The 16,646-nt window shown below is 37.7% G+C and overlaps 1 protein-coding gene and 1 long non-coding RNA gene across 4 annotated transcripts; both read right to left on the minus strand.

Annotated features, from left to right (window-relative positions):
- Nucleotides 1–234: 234 nt before the first annotated feature.
- LOC121978018 lies at nucleotides 235–12,091 on the minus strand. Of its 3 annotated transcripts, none has more exons than XR_006111111.1 (4): nucleotides 11,742–12,091; nucleotides 2,031–2,357; nucleotides 1,841–1,889; nucleotides 235–847 (listed from the first exon to the last, which is right to left on the minus strand). It is a non-coding gene; the product is annotated as an uncharacterized LOC121978018 (long non-coding RNA). The 3 variants fall into 3 exon arrangements; XR_006111110.1 differs by having other exon boundaries at nucleotides 1,789–1,889; XR_006111109.1 differs by lacking the exon at nucleotides 235–847 and having other exon boundaries at nucleotides 877–1,889.
- Nucleotides 12,092–14,351: 2,260 nt separating this feature from the next.
- On the minus strand, nucleotides 14,352–15,074 carry LOC121978019 (sulfated surface glycoprotein 185-like). The gene has a single exon (XM_042530413.1). The coding sequence runs from the start codon at nucleotides 14,944–14,946 to the stop codon at nucleotides 14,572–14,574; it is 375 nt and encodes a 124-aa protein (XP_042386347.1). The 5' UTR covers nucleotides 14,947–15,074; the 3' UTR covers nucleotides 14,352–14,571.
- Between the last annotated feature and the right edge of the window lie 1,572 nt (nucleotides 15,075–16,646).

Genomic DNA, 16,646 nt, shown 5'->3' on the forward strand with positions numbered 1-16,646 from the left:
TGGTAGATGATCCTATTTAGGAGGGATACCTAATAGAATGTGGAAGAAACCTTGTCTCTCTGGAATAACAAATATATAGTGAACACCTTGTGTAAATATAAAACAAACCTCCTCTATTAACACAATGAAATGCACAACATAAAATACATATGATATACATGATCAAGGTAGCTTGGCCCACGAAAAGAAACAATCTAATAAAAGAGCAAACAACACGAACTGAACTCCAGACAAAAGCTATCCAAATCAATGGACAACAAACTATTATCCTCATTAGACTAACTTGCAAATAGATAAAAAATATAGTATACAACAACTCATACTCAAACCCTGCTGGTCACCAATAACATATATTGAAAAGCAAAGCAATCCTTCTCTTTATGTTCTGGAATCTCCAAACACTTGCTTGAGATGTTAATTCCCAAGACAACTTGAGGTAATATCAACTCGAGGTCCTATTTGTCCAAAGATTGCTATAGCAGAAATACATGTTAAATGATACTCAAGATTTATTACCACAATCTAGATCTGAATTTCTCTTCTTGTTGTACATGATTTTATGATTTGTAAAATTCAACTCACTTCTATTCAATTTCCTCTTTACACCAATCACAAATCAAGCATCTCCTTCACAATAATACTCATTATATTTCAACCCTTGTACATCATGAAATTAAGGTTAAAGGACCATTTTTTTTTTCCTTTTTTATTTATAGGATGGCATATACCTCTAGATATATGCAGAAGTACAACATAATCAAGTCTTCATACAAAAGGGAAACATGTTGCTTATTGAGCTCATAAGTTTGCTATAACCTTGCATTACAATTACCAGAACTTAAGTTCCCTGCAAGACAGAAGAAAAATAGAGAATGTCAACAGATTCAAAACTGAGATGATGTACACAAACTCAATATTAAATCAAGAGATTATGAGATATAATGGGCATACAACCTTCTTATAAATGGAGATGGTAACCTACATTGACAGTGAAAGGTAAAAGGAGAGGAAAATCATCGGCTTCAATGAAGGTTTGTAAAAGCTTCCAAACAATTAAGTTAAAAAATTAGTTTAAATAGATAGGTAAAATAGTCTCACATCAAACAATTTAAAGTAATATATATATATATATCTATATAATATGTTAATTGTGAATGGTAGAACGACAATATTACTGACAAATCATTGCCTTCCATATTGTTGTCTTGAGATTCTAGCACTGTAGCACAAGCAGATATGCGTGGACATAATGTGTATATATATTTATATAGGAAATTGAAGGTAATGGGAAATACATATGCTTAGCACTCGCTCAGACATATATGCGTGTAGAAATATAATGCATATATACATTTGCTACAAACGAACCTGATCCTCTGGAGGATGAATAATCAATGGCCGTGAGGAGAGACTCCAATGCCAGATACAAAGTTTAGTCAAAAGGAATGGCTAGAAAATATTTTTAGTATCACAACCATATACGGTAAATTATTTACCGAACCGCGTAGGAAAATTTCCAAAATATCCAAATCACATACCCTAGTTTTAAAATTACCTAATCACATGCCCAATATCCATTTATGCAATCACTTGTCTACTAAAAGTTCAACATAATTAATTAACAAACAGAAATAGAACTGCTGATTATGTTACAGAGCATCTCATGCAGCACAGTTAAATTTGCATCTTCCAACTTTCAATTTCACTTGCATAAATTCAGAGACTTTTTGTGTACATAATTAACGATGATGCTAAAACAATTAGGGAAATTTTGTTATTTTTCATTACTTGAGCATGAATCCTTCATCCGACGCACCAACCACACATTGCAATATATTACCAGGGTTTGTGGAGTAAACTTGTCCATTTGGAGCACTGGATGATGGATCCTGTAAGAGATGAACATCCAATTTTACATCAGAATCAACATAATACAATACCAAGGTCATTAAAGAAGAAACATATATTAAACTATAACAAATTTGCAAATATCCAATTTCTAATACATAAGCAGGTTATCAAAATCTTACAGGCACGCGCTGGAAGGCTTCATCTATTTACTCCTTGGTTAAGCCTTTTTTTTTTTTTCTAGAAAAGAACGCTTATGTACAATTGGGGAACTTCTGACTTGGGTTCATTGAACATTTGCCTTAGTTTAACCTTGACTGACAATTTAACGCAACCCTCCTCCTTTATCCGGACTTGAGACTGACCATGACTTCTGACTTTTGGGTGTGATAGAAAATTAATAGCATTTTGCACTTAGTGTTCTCTCAATGCTGGTGTTTCTGAAATGTCATTGTCAGCATCAATCTTGGCCTCTATACCCCCATTGGTCGGTATATGTGTTTCAGATCCTGCAGAAAGAATATAAGGATAAACTCATGAATCCATGTGTATCAAGTTGTTCAAAGTCTTGTGGAAACAGTTTGAGACAAGAACATCAAGCAATGCAAGTAACCAATCACTATAAAGTATAAAGGACACAATGTATAACCATTAGTGTGATACCCTGATGTAGTACCTGCTGGTTCTTTTGAGAGCATGAAACAAAACGAAATCAAAGCGGTAATCAATCACAGTGATCTCTCGAAGAAATTGTCGAAGAACCGCCGGAGAAGTCGCTGCTGCTGTCGCGGAGAAGATCACCACTCGGAACCTCCTCGAACTTTTCCACGAACCAAATTCCAGTCTCTGGATGTTCTCTAGCGCTCTCTGATCACCTCACAACTTCGCTTGCGCTCTCTGATCACCTTCGCAAACCTTCTGCTACGATCCTCTGATCTTCTCAAAGGCTTGGACGCACCTTTATAAGAAGACTAAGGAAGACGAAGGGGAAAGGACGCCCCTTCGTCTCCTTGGCGTTTGCAGCAAAGAGAGAAACGAAGCTGGAACCATGTCCCTTCGTCTCCTGTAACGCCCAATATCTCCCACTCGTTCAAGTCAATCTATAAGGTTATATGGTTTCATAGACCATGTCAGTCACATAGACTACAAGGTGATCATGTCACGAAGACCAGAGTAAAATTAGTCACAAAGACCAAATAAGTCACGTAGACTTTATGAGGATCAAGTCACGAAGACCAGAGCAAAATTAATTAGTCACAAAGGCAAGATAAGAACATCCATTCCATACATTAGGGAAAATGGTTCGTGCGACAGCAAGCACATTGAGCATTCAACTACTAAGAAGATTGTCACACCTTATTTAGCTGCTCCATAGAACGAATCAAAGACATAACTGTCCATAGAACAAATCAGAGACATAAATGACTTGCCTTTACCCCAGATTAAATTATTTACATAATTATGAACATCTCTAATCCCTCATATTGACTATATGTCAAGAGCATGTTCAACATCTTCAATCAAACAAATTATTCACAATTACATTTTATGTACTGAACTAAAAATGTAACTGGTACTAGTGAATAAATGTCACAGATGTAAATCAATCTTAATCTTCCTTTTTAGCTAGAATCTATTCATTATAATTAGTCGCTTTCCTAGTTATGCTCCATAGACCGAATCATCCATAGTCAATAGGAAACATGTTAAAGTAGCAGACACTGATCAAAACTTCAAGTAGACAGCTAAATAGTCACTTAGAGTAAGATTGAGATTAACTTATAATCTCAAGGGTCTCACATAGTAGAGAAGTAGGGATCCATTTTCCTACTACCCTTCTTGTCGCCATAGCACATGTGGTATGAATCACATGCTACGATGTTATTCTCTTTACTAAAAAGAGTGCATGTTTTTTCCAAATTTAATATCGTACAGATTTCGATCTAGACATACCTAATGTCTAATCTTGAATTCAACATATGAATTCTAATCTGGCCTTTAAGCAGATTCAGTAAATGGTGGTGCATTTACTCTAATCATTACACAAATGATCTCATCTTGACACAATTATCAAGGCGACCTTAACTTATGAGTATGTCTCTATTCATAGCTACATAAGCTGTCCTATAAGCAACGATCTTACCTCTATTCGTACTTAACAAATAGAGATGATTGTTCATGTGAGTGGACCAATCTTAATCTGCCAATATGCTTATCGAGACTTTTATTCGAATGTAACAAAGACATATACACTGAATAGATCATGACATTTTTCATTTATCAAAATGTCTTTACAATTAATTACATTCTTCGAAGTCCCAAAGACTTCACATGTCCATGAAATGACTCTTTAGTCAATGGCTTAGTAAAAGGATCAGCAAGCATATTCCGTGTAGGGATGTACTCATGAATTATCTTTTTCTTGTCAACAATATCCCTTACAAAATTATACTTAATTTCTATATGCTTGTCTTTGCTGTGATATTTGTAATCCTTGGAAAAAGCTATTGCAGCTTGACTGCCACAGTACACTGTAACAGGACTCCCACTGTCCTCAACAATCTTCAGATGCTTCAGGAACCTTCTTAACCAGACAGCCTCTTGCACAGCCGTTGCATAAGCCACACACTCAGTTTCCATTGTCGACGAGGCTACACAAGCCTGCTTCTTGCTGTTCCATGAGATGACGCCACCATTCAGCAAGAAGGCATAGCCAGATGTGAATTTTCTGTCATCAAGGTCCCCTACCCAATCTGCATCTGTGTAGCCACTTAGGCTTATATCTGATCCTTGGAAGCAGAGGCAATAATCCACTGTTCCTTTGAGATATCTGAATATCCTCTTCGCCGCTTTCAGTGTCTCGATCCTGGGTTTGACTAGAAACGACTAACTAAGCCAACAACATACCTTATATCAGGACGAGTACACAACATAGTGCACATCAAACTACCAATAGCATTGACATATAGTTTCTTCTTCATTTCGATTATTTCCTCAGGAGTCTTGGGATACATACTTTTGCTCAAAACAGTACCTTTCGCTATAGACGTCTGTTCAATGTTGCAATTTGACATATTGAAGTGTTGTAGCATCTTAGTGATATAAGTTTCTTGAGATAAACCCAAAAGCTTTTTTGATCGGTCTCTAACGATCTTCACTCCTAAGATGTACTTTGCTTCTTCCATATCTATTATGTCAAATTGTGATGAAAGCCAACTTTTGACTTCTATCACACACTTTATGTCGCTTCCAGCTATTAGCATATCATCAACATATAATGATAAAATGATAAACTTTTCTTTCTCCTTTCTTTGGTAAACACAATGATCCTCATTGACCATTTCAAAACCATAAGATAATATTACTTCATTAAATCTTATGTTCCATTGTCTTGACACTTGCTTTAGCCCATATATAGACTTCCGAAGTCTACATACTCTTTTCTCTTGACCTTCAGCAACATAATCTTCTGGTTGTACTATATAGATTTCTTCGTCAAGATTACCATTAAGGAAAGCCGTTTTTACATCCATCTGATGTAATTCCATGTCATATTGTGCTACTATAGCTAGGGTGACACGTATTGACACAAACTTCACAACTAGGGAGAATGTCTCTTCAAAGTTAATACCCTCCATTTGGATATATCCTTTTGCAACTAATCGAGCTTTGTATCGATTAATCGATCCATCTACTTTCCTCTTTACTTTGAGAATCCACTATTCCCAATAGCCCTTTGGCCTGAAGGAAGATCGACTAAATCCCAAACTTGATTCTTTCTCATTGACTCCATTTCTTCATCCATTGTAATTTTCCATTCTTTTCTAACTGAGCTTCTCAAACCTTTTTCAACTGTTCGAGGTTCCTCATCATCAATTGGGAGAATCATCAATGTCTCATTCTCAATATCAAACATTCTCCGAGGAATAATCTGACGACTACTTCTTCGAAGGTTAGACTGTTGAGAAACTGACTCATTCAGTGGCAAATTACTGTTGGTGCAATGTCCTTCAGGTCAAGGTTGACCTGGTTAACCAAGCTGAGTCTTGGTTTGGGTTTAGATGTTTGACAATAAGATATTGATTGAAGAAGAGTCAAGTAGGTCAAGGGAGTGACTGGATACTTGACTGGGAAGTCCTAGTGAGTGAAGCTAGGCAGAAGGAAATCCTGGTGAGTGAAGCCAGGTGAAAATCCTGGTGAGTGAAGCCAGGTGAAAGTCCTAGTGAGTGAAGCTAGGCAGATGGAAAGTCCTAGTGAGTGAAGCTAGGCAGATGGAAAGTCCTAGTGAGTGAAGCTAGGCAGATGGAAAACCCTAGTGAGTGAAACTAGGTGAAAGTCCTGGTGAGTGAAGCCAGGCAAGGGAAAATTCAGATGGATCAAGGATGATCGGACATCTGGTGTTGGGAAGTCCAAGTAGGTCAAAGGATTGACTGGATACTTGGCATGAGGAAATCCAGATGGGTCAAGGTTGACCAGACATCTGGTGGAAGTCCAAGTAGGTCAAGGGAGTGACCGGATACTTGGCACGACGAGAAAAGTCCAAGTGGGTCAAAGGGATTGACCGGACACTTGGTGGGGAGTCCTGGCAGGTCAAGGGAGTGACCAGATGCCAGGCATAATGTACCAACAGGTCAAGGTTGACCGGATGTTGGTTAGAGGTTTGGGACTTGGTTTTGGGCAAAACCAAGTGCTGGATCGATCGATCGATCGATCAGGCGATCGATCCGCAGATCCGATTCTGCCCAATAAGCTTCGGATCGATCGGTGAATCGATCAGAGGTCCCAATCGATCGATGGATCGATTGGGACGCTGTTTCGATATGGCCGGATCGATCCGTGGATTGATCCAGCGCTTTGCAAGCGAGCGCCGGATCGATCCAAAGCCTCCCCGATCGATTGGGAACATTCGAATCGATCGGGATCCGACCGTTGCGTCGGGTTTATAGCCGCAGGCGAACATTGTCTTCGGCAGCGCTTCTCCGATTCACTCCAGATCTCTCGCCAACTCCTCCACAGCGCTCTCAAAAATCAGATCGCCAGTTCTTGAAGGATCTTGGAAGCTTTCCAAGTCAAGAGGCGGATCAAAGGCAAGAAGAGAAGCTAGGGTTAGGGTTTTCTGTACTCATTGTAAGCTTTGCGCTTGTATTTTGTTTCCCTTTCCTTTCTTCTTGTACTGAGAGTCTTGTAGGGCTTCTCCGCCCTCGGTAGTTACCGAAAAGGAGTGTTTTCATAGTGGAGGGTGCGTGCGTGGTGTGGATCCTTGGATTAGTCACCTCTTGTGAGGTGGATACCAAGTAAACCAACCTTGTTAGCGTTGTGTGATTGTTTCTGTTATTTTCCGCTGCATATCCTTGAAGAAACAAGCCACGCCGAGCGACGAGCACGCGACGAGCTATTCCCCCCCCCCCCCCCCCTCTAGCTACTTTTGGTCCTAACAATTACTCCCACTCGGTTGACTAGATTCAAGCATCTCCTGATCTGTTGATAAAAGAACATTATCCTCCTCCTCTATCTCATATAGAGGAATTGTCTTATCAACTTCACCTCGTGTTGGGAACTTAGTTTCAAGAAAAGTAGCATCTCTTGACTCCATTTCAGAGATGATTCCATCTTGTCGCTCACCAATAAAAATTTAACCCTTAGAAGTCTCAGAGTACCTTATAAAGATACATTTCTTACCTCTGGGTCCTAATTTTTCATGTTCGTGAGTCTTATCATAAACATAGGCAGCTGACCCCCAAGGTCCAACGGAACTGACTTTGAAGGCGTTTTGTTAAGTATATAGGCCACAACTAATAATGTATCTCTTCAATAGGAGATTGGCAAATTAGCCTGCGCTATCATAGACCTAACCATTTCAAGAAGAGTCCTATTTCTTCTTTCAGTAACCTCATTTTGCTGTGGAGTTCCAGGGATAGTAAGCTGTCTAATAATCCCTTTCTCATTACATATTGTCTTGAACTGATCAGACAAATATTCACCTCCACGGTTAGTGCGCAAGGTTTTAACCTTACATTCCAATTGATTCTCAACTTCATTCAAGTAACAAATAAAACAATCAAATGCTTCAGATTTGTGAGAAATCAAATACACATGACCAAAACGTGTGAAGTCATCAATAAATGTAATGAAATAAGAACTCACTTTTCTAGCCTTCATATTCATTGGACCACAAATATCCGAATGAATTAATTGTAATGGTGATTCAACCCTAATAGCCTTACCAAATGGTTTTCTAGTCGTCTTTCCAGCAAGACAATGCTCACATATAGACAAGTTAATCTTAGCATGAGTGCCTAAAAGACCCTCCTTAACTAATCTATTCATTCGTTCTTGTCATATATGTCCTAGCCTACATACCAAATTTCATCATTACCATCAGCATTACTAGTAAGAACAATGTTTGAAAAATAATCATCATTATTATTTGGTTCTACATCAAGAACCATAAAACCATTTGTTACATAACCATACCAATTAACACAGAGTTAATTCGAAGTTCCACACAACGGCTATAAAAATTTACATTGTAACCTAAATCAAGAAGACAAATGACATAAACCAGATTCCTTCGAATCTCAGGAGTATACAGGGCATCATGTAGAAACAAGGTATGCCCACCACGTAGGTTGAGCTTGCAAGTGCCAATGCCTTTGACTTCAATTCTTGCATTATTTCCTACATATATCCATTTGTTGCCAGCTGGTACCCGACGGTACTCCACATATGTAGCTTGATCACGTGCTACGTGGTTCGTTGCTCCTGAATCTACAATCCACAAAGGATATGAATCAGCTAACAACACTGTACTTGCAACATATTGCTCGTGAAAAGAAAATAACAATGAACCTACCTTTTTAGGCTCAGTACAATCCCGAGCAAAATGACCCTTCTTGCCACAGTTGAAGCAGGTCAACTTGCTCATAGGTCTTTGTCCATATCTCTTTCCTTTCTTCTTGATTTGGTTTTTAACATCAATAGCACTAGCCTCCTTTCCTTTTCCCTTTCCTTTCTTAAACCATCTTTTCTTATTCTTGGAACCAGAACCTTCAATTACAAAAGCTTGACTAGAAATCCTTGCGGATTCAATCCTCTCCGCCTCAAGTTCAACATGGCGTGAGACATCGGTGAAAGTCTTGATACTCTCACTGTGGGTCAGATTATATTTCATCGTTTCCCAAGAATCAGGAAGGGAACGGATAACTGCTTGAACCTGTTGTTCATCGGTCAACGCATAATCAACAGTCTTAAGCTCTCGAATCATGTTACCCATCTCCCTGAGATGTTGGGCCATGGTAACATTCGAGCGCTTTTTACAACTATCAAACTTGATAGTTAACTGACGGAGCTTACTCAGACTTACTCCACTGTACTTCTCTCTAAGGGCTAACCTAGACAGCATGAGCAGATGGTAATAGCTCATACTCAAATATCAGGTCATCCACCATTGAACTAATCAATAATAGAGTCCTTCCTTTTCCATGTCTTATAGGCATCAAGGTCACGTCTGTGCTGTGCTGTAGAATCATCAATCGGTTCCTCCATGATTTGATTTACAGCCTCTAGAACTTCTTGTTCCTCAAGAACGTATTGTATCTTGAGATGTCAGATTTTATAGTTATCCTCATATAATTTCTCACCCTTATTGAGTTCAGCTATGATGTTTTTAGTTGCCATGATCTACATAAATAAACACATTATTTATTATTTCAGTGTAATTCATATATGTGCAATTATTTATTGACTCAGTGTAAATTTGAGTTAGTTTACAAAATCAAGTGATAACATTATTTCCACTCATCATTTGTATGTTCTAATCTAATCAACATTGATCAATCATATTACACATATCCCATCTAATGAATGAATCATTATTAAAATGAACTGATCATTTTTCATATGAATAAATCATATCATGAAATGAACTAATTATTTCTAAGTTTGTTAACATATAACATAAGTTTTCATTATATAATTCTGTTCGTACATAACGACAGAAATTATTACATGATTCAAAAACTAGATGAGCTAACGCTGTTCGTACATAATGACAGTAAACAGAACACTAGTAACATAGATAAGCTAGCACTACTCACACTAGGATAAATGCTAGAGCAGTGGGTAATTGCATCCCATTTATCTCGGATTCTATGATGGGTGGTTCAGCCTCGGATGTATCCAACAGATCCATTTCTGGATCTTCTACACACTCTTGAGGATCCTCCTCTGATTCTTCGGGATCTATCTCCAGATCCTTCTCGGTATCCATCTCTGGATCCTCCTCAAAATCTTCAGGATCCATTTCTGGATCATTTTCAAATTCTTCGAGGTTCATCTCCGGATCATCCTCAGATTTTGCGGGATTTGTATCCTCCTCTAAATCTTCAGAATCCATTTCTGGATCCTCCTCAGATTCTTCGAGGTCCATTTCTTCAGGATCTGGATCCTCTTCATATTCTTCAGGACCCCATTCCAAATGAAGTAACTCCCTACACATCTCTGAATATGAGATGTGCCCATCAGAATCATCCCAAAGTTGGAATGCTATCTACCTTAGATGTTCCGATAATGAATAAACCAGAAACCATCTTCTATCCTTTTCCTGGACTGGATACCCTTCTCGCTCGAGATTCCAGAACAACCAATCGAGTCGACCAATAAGCCTACCGACTCCGTGATCCGGGTCATATTCCAGCTTCTTGATCTCCTCCCATAGCTCATGTTGTCGTTCATAGCGACCAGTCATCGTGTATATCATTCTTTGTATCTGGAATTGAAAATCATGATGTCAGTACAAAACTGACAGACCAGTAACAAAGATCGGTCTAATTCAATTCCCACATATAGAATAAAATATACAGAATGCACAAGCAATTAAGAAAAATAAATTTCCTTATTTTGGGGAGTCTTATATGACTGCCACATTGGATCGGTCGATCAGGAATCCGGATCTTAAGTTTAATCTATTGTCTTCATTAGAACTAATCTAATTGGACAGGGATTTTTGACCTATGTTCTGTTATTGTTTAAGCTCATTTGAGTCAATCTCAGACTTATTTATCAAACTCAGGTCCGGTTGATTCGTCCAATTGACCATTGGATTAAGTCGGACTCATTATAACAAATCTAATTTTTTATGATCAAATCTGACACAACAGAACTAATTCGGTCATATTTGATCAACCCAACTTCTGTAATCAAGATCACCCTAATTAATTCAATAATAAACCGAGCTGGTTAAACCAACAAATAATTTGAACCAGCTTTAGGTATCATTGAATCAAACTGGTCTGCTTAAATCAACTAATAATTTAAACTAGACCTGAGTTTGATCGGACAAGTTGGTCTGGTTCCATTTTCAATAAATTGAATCATAAATTAATTAAATATTTATTTATTAATTAATTAAATATATATGGATTTAATTAATCAATAAATATATCTAATTAATTTAAACCAACTGCTCAGTTTGTTTGTTTTTTTTTTTAAAAAAAAACAACGTTTCGAATTTTTTATTTCATCAAAACGTTTCATTTTTTTCACTGTGCTTCGTTAAAATGAAGCACGGTTCATTCCTTCTTCAATCGATTCATTAATCGATTATGTCAAAAAAAAAATTTCTCTTCAATCGATCCATGAATTGATTGAAGAACTCCATGCGATTTTGAATCGATTGAAATGAAATTTCAATCGATTCAATTCAATTAAATCGATTGGTTAATCGATTCAATTGATGAACAGTGCTCACTGTTCATCTTCTTCTTCGCAACAGAAGAAGAAAAAACGCGAGCTTTTCCGTATCGATTTTCATGCTTTCAAATTTATGCTATGATACCATTGTTGGTTCTTTTGAGAGCATGAAACAAAACGAAATCAAAACGGTAACCACTCACAGTGATCTCCCGAAAAAATCGTCGAAGAACCGCCGGAGAAGTCGCTACTATTGTCGCCGAGAAGATCACCACTCGGAACTTCCTCGAACTTTTTCATGAACCAAATCCCAGCCTCTGGACGTTCTCTAGCGCTCTCTGATCACCTCACAACTTCGCTTGTGCTCTTTGATCACCTTCGCAAACCTTCTGTTGTGATCCTCTGATCTTCTCAAAGGCTTGGACGCACCTTTATAAGAAGACTAAGGAAGACGAAGGGGAAAGGACTCCCCTTCGTCTTCCTTTCCCCCGTCTTCCTTGGCGTTTGCAGCAAAGAGAGAAATGAAGCTGAAACCATGCCCCTTCGTCTCATGTAACGCCCAATAGTTCCCACATTGACACTTGGGAGCTAATGAAGTGCTTTATAAGTTTACATAAGTGGATTAGTCTAATGATTAGACAAAAATAAATGTAGTTGATCCCAAATAATTATATCTAACATGATGATGATGATGATAATGATGATGATGATGATGAGGAAACTAATGTCAACGATCAAATGTAATCCTAGGCATCATATGAAGTGACATTTTAGTCCTAGAGCAAATGTAATCCGAGGCATGATATGGTGTTTGGAAAGGATTGTCTGTTGATGATCGAGCTACAAGTGGACCTCACATACAACCAAGTAATTTTGGACCATGAGTTGGAGTTTACATCTATAAAGACTTCATGTTACCAGTTATGAACCAAAATACAAGTTCCCGAGCTTTAGGGTTAATAAATGTCAAATATATTTCCATTTTAAATTCCGAAATTGTTTACAGATTATGGTAATAACTTAAGAGTTTCCAAATGAAAAAAAAATACCTTCCTTTATCTCAAAATTTAGTTATTATAAACTCCTCTTCCTCTCCCATGGGATACCCTATTCATTTGCAATGTTGAACTGAATTACATTAATATTTTGTTTTTCTAACTTTAGCAAGCATCGTAGCTAGGTGAAAAATAAGAGCAAGTTCAAGTTCATTTACAGGCAATTGTTCTCTTCTTTTAGTTGTAATTGGTGTGATACTGACACCCAAATTTTAATACTATGAAAGAGTTGAAAGCTCCACCCCATGGGTTGGCGGAGCTTTCAACTCTTTGATTTAGACTAAAGTCTTTTAAGACTAAGTCGGACCTACAAAGTTAATGATCTGGTCTTCTCAATTATGTGTGCCATGACATCTAGACACAAGGACATCAATCCCATATGACAAGATACCTTATTTTTCTGCAGAAGAATGCTTACCATGTAAAAACTCCACCATAATTAAGTAGGATGAACATATATATTTTCATGAAATAACATATACCAAAGGCTTTACTTTACCTGTTCTTCCATTCTGGGCTTGTGGATGTCAACCAATAGCCAACCATCCACTAGGGCTGTAAACAAGTCGAGCCGAGTCGAGTTTTGAGGTGTTCAAGCTTGTTTGATAAGATAAGCGAGCCGAGCCAAGTCGAGCTTAAAATGAACCAAGCTTTTGAAATGAGTGTTCAAGCTTGGCTTGGTTTATTTTTTATGAGCTTGAGCTTGGTTCGTTTAGATGTTATCAAGCTCTCAATTCAAGCTTGGCTTAAGCTTGGTTCGAGCTTGGCTTGAGCTTGGTTTGAGTTTGGCTTGAGCTTGGTTCGTTTAGATGTTATCAAGCTCTCAATTCAAGCTTGTTTGATTGTTTGAAACTTTTAATTGTTTGATTAGTTATTAAGATTGATAATTTAAATTTATTTATTTAATTATTTATTTAGAATATTGAAAAGAGTTTTATTAATAAATATGGTTCGTGAACATTGTTCACGAACGTTAACAAGCTGAACACATATGTGCTCAAGCTTGTTTGTTTAGCTTAACGAGCTGTTCAAGCTTGTTTGTTTAATTAATCTTATGTATATTGAACGAACATAAACAAGCTCTTACCAAACTGAACACCAAACTTATTTACGAACGCTTGGTTCATTTACAGCCCTACCATCCACCACGGCAAAGAATCTTATACGAATACAAACCGTGACAATCTAATGATAAAAATGAAACATCATAAATAAAGAATATGGCTCGCCAACAAAAATGAAAGGATAAACAAGAGTTTATTAACGACAATGAGAGTTAAGAGTTTATTTATTTCGATGCAAAAGTAGATGAATTGACTTGCCGAGTCAATTGACTCATAGTAGGGACCAACTTAATAAACTCAAGCGTACGAGCCCACATCCTTGACTCAATAAAACCCACTAAAAATGTGCCCACAAATTTATACATCAGGCAATGATTAAGAGGCCGGATATCTAGCGGTAGGTGATTAGTCCATTAACCTAACTTGGAAGGTAGTGTCCTATGAGAACAATGAAGGTGAGGGAGTTAGGCTGGTGCCCATGGTTGGTGGAACGTTAACGTCCAAGTTCTTGCCGTGTGGATGACGATCATGTTTTAAGGAAAATTGATCGTTGATGGAAAATAATTAAAGAGTTTTTTTTTTAAAAACTTTTTCTACAATTTTTTATTGATATGTAAAGGAATAGAAGATGCTTCACGTCTCATTCTGTCCTTTAAAATTATGGTCACAAGCAAACAACTTTAAGGGATGCCCATTCTCTCAATCCGTTTTCCATCAATTCTAATTTGCACAATTAATTGCATTACACTTTGATAGAGGAAAAAGAAATAAAAAGGTGAAATTTTGACAATTTTTTTGTTCTAGATGAATTCATTTCATGGAGGAGAGGAACTGAGATAGAACATTTCAGAGAGACATGTGCATGCGCTATTGACGTTGAATTGAAAGAAACTGGAAGACGACTACTGAAATCTCTAAAACGCCACCGCCAACGCCATCAGCAGTCCGCCGGCAGCGGCCCACCTCCGGGCGCCGGGGATCCGGCCAGCTGCGGACAGCAGGTAGTCCGGGTCGACCGGGTACAGGTACCCCGGCGTGTTGCACTTGAAGCACCACGGCGTCGGCGGCGGCGGCTTGTGGCACCAGGGGCATGGCGCCGGGGGCGGCGGACAGAGAGGCGGCGAGGGAGGCGGCGGCGAGGGCGGGGGCGGCGGAGGGAGCACTGGCGTGGTGCATGACGGCTGGCACTTCAGGTCTTCGCCGGCGACGACGATCGCGTTGTGGACCAGAGCCATGAGCATGAGGCAGAGCAGCATCGATTTCAGAGACGGACCTCGCCGATTTGCCATCGCCACGAACTCAAACTCAAACTCGATCGATTGGACTCCAACTCTCTTCTTTAAATTCTCTTTCTCTCTGTTTCAGTTCTTATCATGGAACTCGGCCATGCTTAGAAGCAAAGGGGAAACCACCATGACTATGATTTTATAAGGATCATGATAATGATATGAGACGGCCGGTACAGGGAATTCTTCTTTCTTTAATTTTTCTGTTAAAAAAAAATCTTTATTTTTAGTTTCTGAAAGCGATCGCCATGTGCATTGCTGATTGCTGTGTGTATATACTTTTAGAACTAGTGTCTACTTAATGCTTGCTTAGTTGTGAGCTTGCGTTCTTAAGTAGGATTAACTTTGAGCATTGACTCTTTGAGTCAAAAGGATTACTACCGATCGTTTTTTTTTAAAAAAAGTTTTGATATTCACTTGATTTTTGTTACTTTTCATCAAAGTGACGTGACTCCACTTTGTTTATAATTTAATTATATGTTGTTTTATCCTCGATATATAATAATTCGAATTCATGAGGCAATTTTTATCTTATTTTTTAAATATACATTGCTTATAGAAATTCATTAAACACTCATCCATAATTATTGATACACATTCTAATGGCTTATTAATTATTTTACCAATTAGGGCCCATGAAAAACATTCATTTCAATATTTGAGGTTGGATTCATTTACTTAAGTTTGTTTTATTTGTTCAGTGTAAAATATTTTATTTATATAAAATAATCTTTAAAAAAAAAAATACATTTTCATGTATATTATATTGAGTGAGCCCTCTTTTAAGTTGGTTGGATGTATAAGTTTGAATATCCTAATGAACCTAACTACCTAAGTAAGCAAGTCTAGCGGAGTAGGTCAGTTGACAATCTAATTGCCTATGTGATTTGGTCAACAATTGCTCAAGCTCATAGCACTTCAATGAATGATATTGGACCGTTTGAGATAAGTGATATTTTCTTTTTTTCTAATATATAATATAGAATGGCTCAAGAATGAGATAATAGACTCATCCAAGAGAACCAACTATGAGAGATAAAATAAAGTGAGGTTTGAGTTTATGATACAAGGATTTATCGAATAGAAGTTTGGATGAGAAACTAAACTAAGATAATCCAAAATGAAAACCTAAAAGAACCATCAAAGGTACAAGTTAAACTGATCAGTGTTATAAGATCGGACTGAGTTAGTCGATTCGATCTGAAAAAGGAAAAAAAAAAACAGTGAAAATTTCTGTTTTCTGGTCGTGCCCTCTGTTTTAGATGATTGCGATGGATATCCAACTCACCGGCATTTCCTTTCATTCAATGTTCAGAAGCTTTCCATTTTAAAAATTATTCGTTTTTTTTTTTCAGAAGAGGACATCCCTGAATGCCTGTAGGTTTTTATTTTTAAGAAATTGTTTATACGATAAATATCATATTATGTATCATAAATTCAGATTTATTAAAGGGTGTAATTTACATTAAAAACATTCTTGCACAAAATTCTCGCTAATACGGGTCCTGATGAATGATCCCATCTCATTGGGATTTACTATAGGCGTGTGGAGCCTTGAGTCGGGTTAAAATTTAAGAAGATGAGTTAATATAACAATCAAAGTTAAGAAGGGATTAACCCTTTGAGCTAACGCAATTGATTAGCTCGGCCGAGAGATCGTCAGACTAAACTGATGGACTAGTTTGACGCCGGTCCATTGAGCA

Source organism: Zingiber officinale, chromosome 4B (genome assembly GCF_018446385.1).
Source record: "Zingiber officinale cultivar Zhangliang chromosome 4B, Zo_v1.1, whole genome shotgun sequence".
In the NCBI taxonomy this organism is placed as follows: Eukaryota; Viridiplantae; Streptophyta; class Magnoliopsida; order Zingiberales; family Zingiberaceae; genus Zingiber; species Zingiber officinale.